This window comes from Hypomesus nipponensis, chromosome 6, assembly GCF_054491055.1.
Source record: "Hypomesus nipponensis isolate SF chromosome 6, ASM5449105v1, whole genome shotgun sequence".
In the NCBI taxonomy this organism is placed as follows: domain Eukaryota; kingdom Metazoa; phylum Chordata; class Actinopteri; order Osmeriformes; family Osmeridae; genus Hypomesus; species Hypomesus nipponensis.
This window is the reverse complement of record NC_140366.1, coordinates 16,444,506-16,461,025: the sequence shown is the minus strand read 5'-3', so window position 1 is coordinate 16,461,025 and position 16,520 is coordinate 16,444,506. Positions and strand designations below refer to the sequence as shown.

General features: G+C 47.4%; 1 protein-coding gene across 1 annotated transcript in view; it reads right to left on the bottom strand.

Moving 5' to 3' along the window:
• Positions 1–6,017: 6,017 nt before the first annotated feature.
• LOC146287356 (MAM domain-containing glycosylphosphatidylinositol anchor protein 2) overlaps positions 6,018–16,520 on the bottom strand; it is a 124,405-nt gene continuing 113,902 nt past the window's right edge. The window contains exons 15-18 of the mRNA XM_084700024.1: positions 15,371–15,532; positions 10,337–10,467; positions 9,939–10,035; positions 6,018–7,737 (exon numbers count right to left, since the gene is read on the bottom strand). Coding sequence (XP_084556150.1) covers positions 7,649–7,737; positions 9,939–10,035; positions 10,337–10,467; positions 15,371–15,532 — 479 coding nt within the window. The 3' untranslated portion in view covers positions 6,018–7,648. The remainder of the gene's footprint in view (positions 7,738–9,938; positions 10,036–10,336; positions 10,468–15,370; positions 15,533–16,520) is intronic.

Below are 16,520 nucleotides of genomic sequence, written 5' to 3'. Positions count from 1 at the left end.
CCGCTCCACGTTTTCTGGGCCTTTAGGCTGGAAATGAGGAAAGAGAGGTGATGTTTTACACGACGGAAAGTGCGCTTGAGAATTCTCTGACACCATCCCTTCATAAAGCCACAGGAGATTAGTGGCACCATTATTTTGAATCTGCACTTGTTTATGACAGTCAGGGCCAGCTGAACACTTTACAGTTCCCAAATGACGTTCGGTGGCCTGCAGTATTTTCAGGACTTTATGTTATGACTGAAGTGAGATATTTTTAACTGTCTGACTCAAACTCTCTCTGCTATCTTGTATAACACGTTTACAGTTTATACTTACACCCAAGAAGATAGGACTGCACTCTTGACTGCAACCTAAACCAGTCGTGTGAAAATCCCAGTCAGGAAGAGGGACTTGACACTTATCTCAGATGAAAGTGATACGTTAGCTTAGAAAGTGAACTCAAATCACCCCTACCCCCACCACCAGATAATCGGGAGAGTTGAGAAGAGCGAGGTCGAGGTGTGGGGGTGGATCCTCGTGACACGTAATCAGGATCCAGTAACGAGAAGGTCATCTGTGCTGATGCAAAACCCAGCGAAAGCCGTCAACGTGGATCGACGATCTAAAGGTCTCCCGTGTCGTCACGCCCCTTCTGGATGTGGCGAGTCAGCGACAGTCCCTCCCTCTGATCTGCACACAGCCTGATCCAGGACCAGCAAACCTCCCTCTGATCTGCACGCAGCCTGACCCAGGACCAGCAAACCTCCCTCTGATCTGCACGCAGCCTGATCCAGGACCAGCAAAACTCCCTCTGATCTGCACGCAGCCTGATCCAGGACCAGCAAACCTCCCTCTGATCTGCATGCAGCCTGATCCAGGACCAGCAAACCTCCCTCTGATCTGCACGCAGCCTGATCCAGGACCAGCAAACCTCCCTCTGATCTGCACGCAGCCTGATCCAGGACCAGCAAACCAAACCACCGTCTGCCAAGAGGCTAATGATCATAACTCGACAGTGGACAAGCGCTGAGTTCCGGAACCTTCCTATACACGCTGTCATCTGCTGCTGATCTGATCTTGCACCGTCATTCCCTCGTTCTGTATCTATCACAGAGCACAGATGTCTCTTCTGGAGCCAATGGGCACTGCTCTCTGATAAGAACCCCCACGACGCAGCACGGGTGCGCTGGCTCGTCTCCGAAGGGGCTGAGGGATAAATAATTAAGCATTAAGTTTTGCGTCAACATTGCTGGAATGGCAGCACATGAGAAAGATTAATTTATCTCACATCTCGGAGCAGGCAGGGAAGTGTGAGAGCCATGGGCTGAGCAGGGTAGCTCAGATGGAGTGCCACTGCTGATCATAATGGAGGAATGAATCATTGAGAAGTTACTTAGAGTCTGTTAGGGAACTAACTGTTTGGGATGGACAAGAAGCGGACAAAGATATAATTCATGCCTCCCGAGAGCTGGTGCCACTGCTTGGAACCAAACTTTTAGTAAACAAAGACACAACTGTATTTTTTTTTGTTTTGAAAGCTGTCCTTGGAAGTCTGTATTCAAGTTAATCTGCTTTAACACAGCTTCATGACTAATTTTCGGGTAAAAACTAGGTAAAACACAATTGAACTAAACTCAAAAAGATGGAAGGATGAGTTACATCTCAGTAGAAATCTGAAGGCTCAACAGCAGGGCGTCTTCAGTGCCATGCCTTTAGTTTTAATGGATATCAAAAGAGATGTTGACATGTTTAGCCTCATCCATAATCTACTTAAATAATTCTCAGCGGAACGCAAATCAGTTTAAACGCAACTGTCGTGGCGTTGCCTGTTGATAGAAATTTAAATTGCCCTTCATAATTTGCCAATACTGAGACTTAAGATATGTCTGGGGCTCATCTGAATGACTCTGACAGACAGCTGGCATGGCTGAATAGCTTTGGTTTGACTGACATGGCCAGCTGACTTCTGAGGGACATTAGCTCACCATTAGCATTCCCTGACATTTTCCTATCCGCCCAGGAAGCACCAGTACCCATGTAAACAAAAGCGCTGTCGCAGTGCATGGCAAGGAGAGAGGGGAATATAATGTAATGTAAAATGGCATTGTTCACCGGATGAGATACCAGGTGTGCATTCTAATGGGATCTGCTTGGCAATCTCAGTCTGGCTGAAACAGAGAAGGGAGACGATAAGAGAGCAGACAGATGAGTTGCAGGGAAGGTAATTGAAAGTGCTTAGGATTTTAAAGGGCAAATGCTACCAAGGGTTATCAGCAGCAGAAACAATCTGAATTTTTTATGGGTGTAACTTATCATCCAGACAAAAAAGGAGGTTCGTCATGCTTTATGGAGGACATGTCGGATAAAACAAGATCATAAAGGTAGCAGCCAAACTTTAGAGTTCCTTTAAAACACAGTGTAAAAATACTTTCCCTTTTTTTGTTGCCCTTTTGCTCACTGCAACCACCTTAGATACACCCTTGAATAAATGTGCACCTGATCCCAGTGTCCATACAAATAAATGTGTATAAATGAGGCAATACCAAGGAGATGTGACACAAGGAATGAATGCACCCCTGGATGAAATGCAATCCCAAGTCCTTTCCCCTATGTTCTGACTCCTCGGTATTGACTGAAAGGAAAGAATGAGGTGGGTGTTGGCAGTGTGGTGACAGATACACTTCACTTTGCCTTCAAATCTGTTTTGGGGAAAATGTCATGTTTCCGTTTTCACCTGTCTGACCTCCTCAGACGAGCCAATCACAGGAGCGACTGAGGGGGCTTCTTTGAAATAAACAAGATGATGGTTTATTGAAAATGATCGGGTTTTATTTGAATCCTGAAGGAGGCTTCCCAAATGAACACATATGCCCCCTCCAACCACACACACACACACACACACACACACACACACACACACACACACACTCCCTCGACCACAGGGCGGCCCCAAGGCAGGATGGACAGATGAGAAACGTCTGCATCTCATAAAACAATAAAAAGAACCCTCCCACTGTTCCCTTGGATACCACACAACAAAAACAACACCAGGTCTCTTTCTCCCTGGACAACCTGTCCTCATGGCAGGAACTTCATCCTATGGGAAGATCACTGGATGGCAAGATCAGCTGCCCTCCCAAACAGCAACATCGTCTCAAAAGGCCCAGAGTCGTCTACGTAACCAAACTGACAGATCAGCCCTGTCGTGGCAGGCTGCTTTGCAGAGCAAAGTGCTTCCCTGCATTAGCTATTAATTTGCTTTCAAACAAACACAAGCTGCCGATGGATGGGAACAGAATGCGAAATGAAGGTTTTGCGGTAGTTACTTCCGAAGCCTTCTTTGCGTAGGGGGACACTATCTGGTTATCATCCAAGACTCCATTTCCCAAGAACACACATTGTTGTTCCTCCATCTTGTCCTTCTTCTGGTCACATCACTCACAGAGCCTCATTTCCAAATCCCAGAGTTTCTCCAAGCTTGTCAGCTGCACTTAGCGACAGCTTCAAAAAGAAGGGCCTTGCTGAGAGAAGAACAATTTGCACGACACAAAAGCTTTTGTTTCTAGTCCTTTGAGGTGGGGACAGGGGATCACTGAGGAATAAGATAGGCCTCTGAGAAGCACAGGGAACAAGGTGTCAGGAACAAAACTGTGTCACACAGACGAGAGGGCTTGGGGGAACGAACAACAGAAGTGCTCTGCATTTATACAGGTAATTATGCATAGATTCAAAAAGACGAGAAGGTGTTTCACACACCTGTTGTATGATGGCTGGAAGGTCCTTGCACCTCCAGAATGGATTTGAAACAGAAAAAAAATGTAAAATATCATTTTTCTTTATTTTATCATTAGTTGCAGGTATGGCACAAAAAATGGGTGATAAATCCAAAGAAATACAGTGAATAAGGAATAAGCCTAATTATATATAAATATATAAATATATTATATATAAATAGAGCAGAATTCAGAGAAGACAGATCATTATTACAGGGTATTGGCACAGTACAAGATATATGAAACAGTATAGTTACACAGCTCTCATAACAACCCTTACATTACAGTACAGCATCAAATCAGCCTTACACAGGCATATCTCAGTGTCAATGATCTCAATGGGGGTACATCCTCAGTGGCCTAGAGTGGATTCCTCTCCTGGTTTCCGCCCTGCCCATCCTGCCTCTCCATCCTGTGCAAGTGAACTCAGTAGGCGAGGAGAGGAAGCGACTGCAAGCTATTGAGATGCGTCCGGGAACAAAGTGTGTGAGAGATTGTGATGCTGCGTGATAGCTTGAGTTCTCAGACATAGACATAATGACATGGTGACGTCACTGAGACTGGATACTGATACAGAGAGAACGGGGGGGGGGGGGGAATGGCACAACGTGACAAAGCCCTTCACATGGAATATAAACCAGAACACTTTTACCCAGAAAAAAAAGAAGCTTTAGTATATAACGTCATTTGTCTGTTCGGAGATACATCTTTTAGAGGGCACTTCTTCACCCTATTCTAGACGACAGTAAAGGTGTGAATCCCAACTGTATAATGTCAACCATTCTTCAACAGTGTGGGTGTAGAAGTGTGACCGGTAGACCTCAGTGTTACTATAGGTGACCTGGGATGGACTGGATCAATACAGCAGTTGCTAATTATGCTCTTATATGTTTAGTATGTGATCTTTTTTAGCTCAGTCAGTTCTGTCATGTATCTAATGACAAATGCTTAAAAAATTTCACCCCTCGCCACCACCCCAAAAAGATGTAAAAATAGCAATTTTTCATTTACATTCAGTATGACTTGGCATCCATAAACACAAATACCCAAATGCAGATCGCTGTAATAAAGGAACAATACAGTATCCTACATGTACATTATACATAAACATTATACAAGGATGTTGTGATGCCCTGTAATGATTATCATTCTGCTCTGTTTGACCTCTGTGTTTTTTTTTTAATCCAACATGTACCTGTTTATCACACACCTATTGTACACTCAATATGCCACACTTGTATACAACCAGCTCTGACTAGCCCAGGCTTACTGTAATGTTTTACCCCTACAACCTCTGGTCAAAAGCCACCCAAACCCCTCAACAACAGTACAAACACACCGTTCTCTGTTCATGGGTCTACACTTTCCATTAGCGAAGGCCTCCATAGCTTTTCACTGGATTTCTTTGTATCATGACTTTAGATGGGAAACATGTAGAAACATCAATGCAAGAGCACAAAACCATATCATAAATGATTGATTATTTTTAATAATAATGTCTCTGTGGGGTCAATAAGCCAGACTTTGTAGGAGCCGGTCACATATATGTGCATATATACTGCATTTTATATGTTGAGACCTTATATGTTGTGCTTCCTGTACTTCAACAAAAACATTGATCATAAACCTTTGAATAGAGCTTCTTTTACATTTACAAGTTATACAATTACCAAATTGGTTGACTTGGTATGCTTCCATCTGTTTTGATACTTCAGCAATGCAAGGGAGACGATAAGGAGGAAAGTAAGTTAAAAGTCAGATCATTTCAACATAAAAACTAAGAAACAAGACACAAGTTCCTCAAAACGTTTTTTTTTTTCATAACCAACAACGTACGGAATTTTTCATTTTCTTTTTTACAATACTTTTTAAAAACCAGCTGGTTAAGGTTATGGATGGTCTCAGGTAGATCTTCCACAGTCAATCTTCACAGTTTGTGTAAAAGCAGAGAAACATTCTCGCTAGAGTAATAAAATATCATTATTATTATTATGATCGTTATTATTATCTTTTCTCTGGTATTGTTCGATATAAACGGTGGAGGAGAGGGGGGCGGACGAGGCGGAGGAGAGGGGGGCGGGCGAGGCGGAGGAGAGGGGGGCGGGCGAGGCGGAGGAGAGGGGGGCGGGCGAGGTGTACCAATCTCACTTAGAGCCTGCAGCCCCAGAGTTCTCCTCTCCTCCCTGTACAACACATTGTTTTCTTCACTTTCTGTTTTGTCCCCCCCCACCCCCCCCAAAAAAAAAAAAAAAAGTTGGCCAAGCAGGGATGGAGACCCCGTACAAGACCACATCTGATTGGCCAGTGTTTTTTGTCTGTGTGATGTCAAACTGTCAGAAGCAAGGTCCAGAGCCCTCCTGTTTGCAGTTCCTTACCGGTTACCATCGTCCTTCTGTGTCCTGCTTTGCGGGGTTGCCCTGACTGCTTGGTTTGTGATGACTGGACTTTCAAGGGGTCAGCGTCCACTAACTTGTCCGGTTCCGTGTTGTATGTTCACACATGCGCCGTGCAAACAAGCCCCACATACACACAAACACACACACACACACACACTTGAGCAGGAGTCAGTTCTAAGTCTAACGTAATCTAATACCTCTCTGAGCAAGCATGCCTTCCCATCAGCACTTGGGGCAAAAGAAACATGTACAAAATAGCCCATCGGTGACAGAACAAACATCAATAGTGATGCTTTGATGTTAACATCCAGGCTCACAACGTTTTTTTGTAATGAAGGCACTTTGTTTCATGGCAGAAAGTGGCTTCTGTTCCCCTGCAGGTGATAGGGACAAGACACCGAGATACCAGACTGTCTCACCTCCACCCACCACAAAACATCCCTCTCTCATCCACTCCTACCCCTCTCCTCTCTCCCAATCCATCACACTGCCTGACCTCTTCCACTCACAACTCCCTAATCCCTAATCCCCTCCATCTTGACTTTAACCTCCACCTACCTGTCAATCACCACCTCCCAAACCTCTACAGACTTTTAACAATCTCAAACTTTAGTCCAAACTCCTCCTCCTTGCCCCTTCAGGAACTCCTCTTGGAAACTCTCTCCTCTCCTCCCTCCTCGACACTTCTCCCTCTAGCGTCCATCCTCCTCCTCTGTCTTCCTGTGTCTCCCCCCAGACCTCGTCTGATCTGCCTGCCGTCATCCCTCTAGTTCTCCACTTCGACTCGTGAGCACAGTGTTTAGAGACAGGTAGGCAGCTACCGGGCAAGGGAGGAGAATCAGAGATAAACTAAATATTGTGTGTTTCTGTTTTCTACATTTCAGCACCAAGCCAAAACAAAAAGGATCAAGATCAAAAAGGAGTGCGGCGAGGGGTTGGCCAGAGAGTAAAACTGGCATTCAGGTGCCAGTAAATCAGAATCAGTATCAGATATAATAACAATGTGATCCAGAGACGGCGTGTGTTTGTATGCTGGGAAAGAGTTATTTTTTCTTCAAAAAGTCACAAATGTCTTATTTCCCAGACAAAGAAAATGTTAGAACTGGCAAAATTGTCCTTGTGCTTTACAAATAGTCCTCTCTCAATGCTTGTGAACAGCCACAAAGTACAGGCTTGTTCCTCACCAACACCTGGCTCTGCTGGGTTACACTCTCAATAGGGAGCGCCGTGGACCGTTTTCTGTAAAATATGTCTCTTAAAAAACAAAAACAAAAAACTATTCTTTATTACCTTTTGTGTCATTTTTTCCCATTTTTTTCTCGGTTTTATTAGTTTTCATTCCTCTGTGGTCCTCAATTCGGGGCCCCTCCGCTGCCTTTAGAATGCATGGATCTTTGGTGATTGGATGCCAAGGGTTTGAGCTCACAGACGTTGGTCTGGACTTCCTCCTCCTCGTCCTCCTCCTCCTCCTCCAACAACAGACAACGACGCGCTGTTGGGTCACCTTTGACCCCCCAGAAAGGTCATCACCAAGGTGATGCTCAACGGCCATATATGGGCATTCGTGGGTGGAGCCGCGGAGCTGAGATCTGGAGCAGGAGATGGAATAAAAGTATGTTAGTGTAAACACGTGTGTGTGTGTGTGTGTGTGTAAATACTAGCCTGGTCGTACCAGACCCTTGTACATTTAATTTGTACAGAGGAGTCATTTGTACATGGAGTCAGGTGGCTCAGCAGTGAGGGAGTCAGGCTAGTAATCTGAAGGTCGCCAGTTTGATTCCCCGGCTGTGCAAAAATGACATTGTGTCCTTGGGCGAGGCACTCACCCTACTTGCCTCGGGGGGGAATGTCCCTGTACTTACTGTAAGTCACTATGGATAAGGGCGTCTGCTAAATGACTACATGTAAATGTACAGAAAGTCTGGGATCGCTCCATTGACAATCATTAACTTCCTTGAAGGCGGGTACTCTGTTAGAGTTTAAAACTATTAGATCTGCCCAGAGCCACTCTGATCTGCCATAACCAATCGCTAGCATTCACCTTAGCCAACTCCTTCACCTCTAACGGAGAGAGCTGGAAAATCTAACTTTTCCCGAACCCTGTGGGGAGGGGGGGACACAACATCATGGCCACCAAGAAAACTCAGCAAAGATTGTTCTTGCTCTGGCTTTCACTTCTGGATATTCACCAGTTGTCACAACAGACCGAATAGCTTCGCTCACATCTTTCTCCGCCGCCATTACTGAACTACTACTCAAACTAACGAACAACATCAACGTCATTGTTCTCAGCCATTCCCTCTGTTCGCTGATTGGACCGCCAAAAATGTGGCTGGAAAAAAACGACTAATATACCAAAAGCCCAGACGTAGTACAGAAGGAAAATAAAAATTTAGCGGAAGTACGTAGGAGGGCAGAGCCAGGCTAGGTAAATACCACCTGTGAGCAGCTTCGCAGAATTCTACTCTAACCTCCACTGTCGGCAAAACTGACCCCAGAAGAGAGCCTTAGGGTTACCTTTCGCAAACTGAACTTCCATGAGTTTCCATGGTCACACAGAGAATCATGTAAGATTAATTATAGAAGACTGAAATGCATAATTCATGACATGACATCTTGTTCTCCAGTGAGGTGACTACCCCTTAACTACAAATGAAGAGATTAAAAAGCTCTGAATGATAAAGCCCACCTACCCAACCTGCAACAATACTTCAAATTTTACACCACAAAAAGTTTCTTTCTTTCTTTTTTCATTAATGATTTTTTCAAGATACAAATAATGACCAGTGTTTGCTGCTATTAACTGCATACAGCTATGTGGAAGCTAGGAGACTGGGATTGAACCTCTTTGTCAAGTGAAGCCAATTATCTGACACTATGTGGTGTGGCTGGTGCACCAGATAAACAACTGCAGAATCACATGTTGAGAGGTCAGTCAGGAATATTTACAATGTACCATTTGAAGATTCAATAAAGCCCCCCCCCCCCCCCCTCCCTGTGTTTATCATTTCAAGCTCAGACTAACAAATCATATTTTACCGTGCAGGTTTACAATTTCGGAGCGCACAAAGGGGGGTAAGGAAAAGAAATCCTAAATTACATGGCGACATGGATGGCTTCATCTCTGCAAAAGCGACCAAAAAGAGCCATTTCCGTACGGCAGCTGCTCCATTTAGTCTGGGATTGAATCTCACATCCTGCTGGGAGGGAGAGGGCACCTCCTCTACCTGTCGATATCACCTTGTCAATTGCGGGCCATTACCTGTCCTGTTTCTATTCCTGCCTCTGTTTGTTCCTCCGGCGCAATTACAGAGAAGCACTACACATTGTCTGGGCCGCTGACATTCATGCCGGTTTCGCTGACAGGTCGCCGTGGCAACGCGCTTTCAATCTCCCCCCCCCCCACCCCTTCGCAGGCAGGGGAACCTCTGACCAGCTTACTGTACCTCGGCTACAACCCCTCGCCGTTCCTTCAGAGAAAGAGAGGCCGGGGGGAAGGGGTGCGTGCGCACGCGCAGGAAGGCTGCCGCTAGTATCCTGCGTGCGTTCAGCGAGAAGTTTGTGTGTGAGAGTGGATGCAAACGCAAGGTGCACTACCAACAGAAATCATGGAGCGGTGTACCCCAGGTCCTGTGACATCATGCAGGATAGAAACGGGAAACGGAGAAGCAGTGCACAATGGGGGTGAGTTTAGAAAATGGCGTCGCTGCCACTGTTTCTGTTGTCCAGTATGCACGTCCACATGTACAAAACTGGAGTATATTAAGGTGTAGCTGTTTGATGAACTCACTGGTCGGTGGGTTTCGACACTCTCCTTCTTCGAGGGTAACGTCATCGATGGCGATGTCTCCCTCGATGCCTGGGCCTCGAATCCCCTCGAGAACAACCTGGAGGGGATCAGATGTCTGTGAGCGCTGCCCCCTTAAATGATCTCTGCTTAGCTTCGGTCCACCAACAATGTTTTTGTTTCTTTTCACCAGAGAGAGGACAGCATTCTAAACTCCTGTCTACCACACAGTATCCTCCACTTTATCTCAAGGTCTATCTAGTGCTACATCAATATGAGTCCCCGGGGAAACTAACACTCAATAGCTGAGAGGTGTCAGCAGTTGGGGAGGGGGGGGGGGAGAGAGGAGGGGAGAGTGGGCTCTCTGATCAGGAGGGGAGGGCCCCCGGCGTTCGACTCACCTGGAAGGACGCAGTCGGATGGATGCTCACTTTGGCCTGTTTCCAGCGGTCGCCTTGGTGACCGCTTAATGACCACACGGGGCCATCAGAGGCGGTTTGGCCCTTCTGCCTCAGGAAGGCGTTCAGGGTCCCTGTGGGGGAGGGGAACACATAGAGAGACACACACACACAGAGAGAGACACACACAGAGAGAGACACACACACACAGAGAGAGACACACAGAGAGAGAGACACACAGAGAGACAGAGACACACAGAGAGAGACACACAGAGAGAGACAGAGACACACAGAGAGAGACACACAGAGAGAGACACACAGACAGAGACACACAGACAGAGACACACAGAGAGAGACACACAGAGAGAGAGACACACAGAGAGAGACACACACAGAGAGAGACACAGAGAGAGACACACACAGAGAGAGACACACACAGACAGAGACACACAGAGAGAGAGACACACAGAGAGAGACACACAGAGAGAGACACACAGAGAGAGAGAGACACAGAGAGAGAGACACACAGAGAGAGAGAGAGACACACAGAGAGAGGCAATCAGGGGGGCATCTAGCACACAAGGAGAAGAGAGACCAGTAATCACTTCAAGGACTAACTGTTAATCCATCAATTTTGTTTTTGTTGATTGATCCGGTGGAGTTTTATTCTTGTTCTTTCCGTATCAGAGTTTGCGTCTACACTATTCCTTCACACTGTGAGGTAGTTACGGGATGCCTTCATGTGGAGAGCTGACGCATAAAACAGCTTCCAAGACTCTCACTTGTCAATATTGAATGCTTGATGGAGCACATGACTGGAGCTCAAAGCAAACACTACAAGTTAATGTTGAGGACCAACTGCCACTGGGGGAGTCAGTGTTAGAGTTTTATAACATTTCTAACTTAACATTCATATCATCCTCCACATTGCAAATTCATCTCCTCTTCTGAATGCTAGGCAGAGCAGGGTCAAAGGCTAAAAGTGAGTCATATGAATTGATACATTTATTAATTTGAGCTTCACCAAGTGATGATGAATTATTCCCTAACACATATTAATAAAGTTTAATTAAAACTAATTGCCGATAAGTGATGAGAATTCCACTGTAAAAACAAATATATACCCCAACAACTTCACTTTGGTTCTCTCAATGATTTATAGTAAACTAGGAAGCGTTCTGCATGTGAATCTGTTTAACTCGGCTCCCCAGAACGTTGGCGTGGAGTTTTATTGCAAGGTGTTTCAACGTGTGCCTGCTGGTAAACGTCAGATATTAGCAGGTCCGACGTGACGACTCCCCTTAGTGATGCCATTTGTTTGGTCTCTCTCCCTTTGATGTTTAACCATCAGATGATGACACAGAGTGCAAACCCTCCACCCCCCCCCCCAATCCCCCCCCCCCCCAATCCCCTCCCCCCGGAAGGAAAAAAAGAGCAACCTAAACAACAACGAACAAAGGTGAATTACTCTTGGTGTGCAGTGAGGGACAGATCTCTCTTAGTAGTATGCCAGAGCCACGCCGACTCCCACAGCCCTGCTGCTGAGAGACCCACGAGGGAATCACAGCCAGAGATGGAGAAGGAGAGGGTGAGAGGAAGAGGGACAGAGGGAGGGGAAAGGAGGGAGGGGGGAGAGGACGGAGAGAGAGAAGGAGGGAGGGAGGGGGAGAGGACGGAGAGAGAGGGAGAGAGAGGGAGAGAGAGAGAGCTAGAGAGAGAGAGAGAGAGAGAGAGAGAGAGAGAGAGAGAGAGAGAGAGAGAGAGAGAGAGAGAGAGAGAGAGAGAGAGCTAGAGAGAGAGAGAGAGAGCTAGAGAGAGAGAGCTAGAGAGAGAGAGAGAGAGAGCTAGAGAGAGAGAGAGCTAGAGAGAGAGAGAGAGAGAGAGAGAGAGAGAGAGAGAGAGAGAGAGAGAGAGAGAGAGAGAGAGAGAGAGAGAGAGAGAGAGAGAGAGAGAGAGAGAGAGAGAGAGAGAGAGAGAGAGAGCTAGAGAGAGAGAGCTAGAGAGAGAGAGAGAGAGCTAGAGAGAGAGAGAGCTAGAGAGAGAGAGAGAGAGAGAGAGAGAGAGAGAGAGAGAGAGAGAGAGAGAGAGAGAGAGAGAGAGAGAGAGAGAGAGAGAGAGAGAGAGAGAGAGAGAGAGAGAGAGAGAGCACATTGCCTAGTGGTCCATGAGACAGAGGAGGGCCTGATATAGTGGGACTGCTTTGATGCATTCCAGGCACAGCAAGGTGCCTCATTACAGCACAGGCCACGATGGAAGAACGTGTGTGTGTGTGTGTGTGAGTGTGTGTGTGTGGAGACACACAGAGAGAAAAAGATAGACACAGTGAGAGAGTGAAGTGAGAGACAGCGAGAGAAGCCATGCATCCCTGTGTTGGTTCCCCCCCCCTCAGCACACGATCCCGACACGACAGCACAATCTGCGGGACGAGATGAGATGAGCTCTCTCCGTCGTTCAGAACCTGACCCTAGGCTTCATCTCCCGCCGGAGTACGTCTCACACAGCGGAGGAATGTTCCAGAGCTGCCGGCCTGCCGCCGTCTTTGAACTCCCAGAACCGGGAGGCGGTTATGTCAGTATTCACCTCTCTGCTGTGTGCTCCACGGAGAGTTCTAGAAGAGATGCTGTCACCTTAGCAAGTGTAGATGCACTTGCAAAAACAACTAAAAAAAAGGGTTTAACATCAGCATCTGCTTAAAAAAAAAAATCTTCTTCTGAGATGCAAAGAGGAAGCCCATATTCGAACTTACAATATTCAATTTCTCGGTGAATGAACCCTAAAGGGATAAACAGTTTAATCCGCTCTATGAGTGGACACTTCTTATTCAGCACAGAAAGAAGGGAGGATTGAGGGCTCCAGAAGCAACACAACATCGGGCCTTCTGAGCGCCTCCAATCTACCCAACCCCCTAAGAACCTCACGTAACACAAATTCATCATTATGTGTGTGTGTGTGTGCTGTGGTGTGTGTGTGTGTTTCACTGTTGGTGTGTGTCCGTGAGTGCTCGGGGACTTAATCCTGTAAACAAACGTGACACTAGCACCGAAAGGCAAACTTTGAAGAGAGTCTCAGTAATTAGTTGTGACCTTGTGCCAGGTAGCCCCCGCTAGCTAAGTCGGAAGTTCTCTAAGTCCCAGAGAGAGGTTGAAGCCTTTCTTATTGAGCGAGTCCGGCCTTTAGCACCACAGAGACACACAACTCGGTGATGACTCACCTAACCTCAGCTCATCGCCCGCACCAGAAGACACTCGCAGTAACAACTGCAATACATCTGGTTGAACAGTCTGTCTCTGCCTCTGTCTGTATGAGAGCTCTTTACAGCTCTACAGCCGTGGCCAAAAGTATTGGGAGCGACATACATTTTGTGTTTGCAAAGCTTGCTGGGCCTTGGCATAAAATGACTGCTAACATAATTTTAGTGAGTCATATCATCAGCACAGGGGAAAGTGTGAACTAGTTCTAGCCAGGTGAAATCACTATCATTCTGATTGGATTTTAAGAGCAGATTGACTGCTGTAAAAGAGGGGACTATTTGCATATATCGAAAATGTTTGCTGCCCCCAAAAATTTTAATATTAAATGTGCCTTATTGTGATTCCAGTACTCTATAGAAACATGTGAAAACATTTCCCTCAAATACTGAACCAGCAAACTTTGCAAAACACAACATTGTCATTGCCAAAACTTATGGCCACAATTGTGTTTGGGCTGGGTACTGAAAAATGCGTGGAAATCCATGGCAACATTTTCTGCTTTGCTCGCAGGTTCTTCATTTTTGAACGTGATGAAGGCGAATAACATGTAAACTGTGTCTTGTTTCATTTTCAATGGAAAGCAGTGAGTGGAAAATGGAGCTCAACAATGACTTGCTTCTGTTTTCCAAACATTCCAGACCAGCATTCCTTAACTGCAGCAGAGCTCCCCTTTCAGAGCCAGGCAGCTGGGATGCTAAGCAGAGCATCTTTCTGCTCTATCTATGTGTCTCCAGCCCTTGACATTCAGCCCATTCATCATAACGCGCCCCGGTTCTGGCATGGGCTTGGGCACCACCAAGGGGGGGGGCTGGTAGAGGGGGGGGGGGGGGGGGGGTTTGGCTGGTGATCAATCTGAGCAAATTGGAAATGTCACGGCCTACTCAACCTCAGCAGGGGGGCTGGAGGGTCTCTTGTGCCCCCACTGAGCCGCCCTACACCAACCCAACTCTCCCTCCCTCCCTCCCTCCCTCCCTCCCTCCCTCCCTCCCTCCCTCCCTCCCTCCCTCCCTCCCTCCCTCCCTCCCTCCCTCCCTCCCTCCCTCCCTCCCTCCCTCCCTCCCACTCTCCCTCCCTCCCTCCCACTCTCCCTCCCTCCCTCCCACTCTCCCTCCCTCCCTCCCTCCCACTCTCCCTCCCTCCCTCCCTCCCTCCCTCCCTCCCTCCCTCCCTCCCTCCCTCCCTCCCTCCCTCCCTCCCTCCCTCCCTCCCTCTCTCCCTCTCTCCCTCTCTCCAGATGTTTGGTTCAACTCCCCACCTGGCTAATTCCACATGCCACCAGGGTGGGCTAAGCTAGCGTGGCTCTCCCCTGGCTAGCCTCTCCAGCTAGCGTGGCCTAGCTTGGGCTCTTTGTCTGACGGGGCAAGAGCTCTCTGGCTCCCTCATGGCCTCTCTCCTCTCTCCTTTGTGCTTGGTGTTATTGTTTCAACAACATTGGTTTGAGACAGCAGTGGGGAAGCACTTCAGAGCTCTTCACAGCCCACAACTCCTTCCTCTGTGACTCCACCAGACAAGGAGGAGGTAATGTAAGAGCTCAGTAACACCACACACTAATATCAGTGGAGACGACCAGACGGAAACTTCCAGAACGACTGTCTCCTCAACACTGAGTGAGACGCTCGGAAGCCCAGGTGGGAGACACGCATGCATGCACACACTCTCATACACACACACACACACTCACACACACACACACTCACATACACTCATACACTTCTATTGGAGATAATTTGCCAACTAAATGCACAGCACCTGTGAAAGCTGAGACGGGTCCAGAGGGGGCTCTTACCGATGTGTTTCCCATACATGTGGTAGTAGAAGCTGAAGCAGTAGGCTGGGGGGTTGTTGATGCCGTAGGGGTTCTTGGGAGCGACGGTGAAGAAAGGGCTCACCAGCCGTGCCTGGTCGCCCTCCTTCCGAGGACGAGACGTCTCGATGTACATGTAAAAACCTGCAGGAGCACACGCACACCACTGTCAAGGCCCGGCACGCGCTGCAGAGCACGCGCCCGCGCCAACACATGCAGACAAAGGCACAGGCGCGAGAGCACACGCGCACGCATACACAACACACACAATACGCACACTGCAAAGGTTATCCAACTCGCAGCATCACACCCGAGAGCAGATGCTGCCAGTACAATGTGCTCAGTGGGAGCATCTTCTAACAGCGTCAAGACGCCGCGTCCAAACAATGTTTGCCTTCCCTGCATGCTTAACCTGGCACCTGCCTCCTCTCCTGGTGCAGTTGGAGAGGCTGCAGAATCATTTTGGCCCAAGGAGAGAGATTGAACAGAGGGGTGGGTGTCTGCCCATCTAACGCTGGGAGAGAGCTTTTGCCAGGTAATCTTGTGAAGCCAAGGAGTGCTGCTGGGTGATTGCAGGATGTTGTTGGGCATGACTCAACTACAGATACCAGACACCTCACTGCCGAAATCCAGGAAAGCACATGCAGGCCTTTATATTCTGAATTCTGAAACAGTCTCCTCAAAATAGAGAAAAAAGGTCCAAGGAGACAAGCCTTCCCCCCCCACACCCCCCACCCCCTCCTCAGTCCAAGCACACTAACCAGGGGGAGGTGAGGAGAGCTGACAATATGTGGCGTTAATGCTTCCCTACTCTGACACCTTTACGGACGCCGTGCTGAGACTAACCTTCTACTGACAGCTTCTCTACTACATTTCAAACCCAGCTCCTCCCTACTTGCAAGTGAAGGCTGCTACTGTACATTACTTTACCCCTTCCAACCTGCCAACTCCTAGCCCCCCAAAAAGCAAAGATTATGAATTTTTATAGATGTATATCTGATTATTATAACCCACGAAGAGTGCTGGGCTGGACAATATCTGCTGGACGGTTTCAAATCATTAGTGATTAAAAACCCTGCTTTATGTACTACACCAGCAGCTACAAACAGTGCCACACTCCTGGAAGAGACCC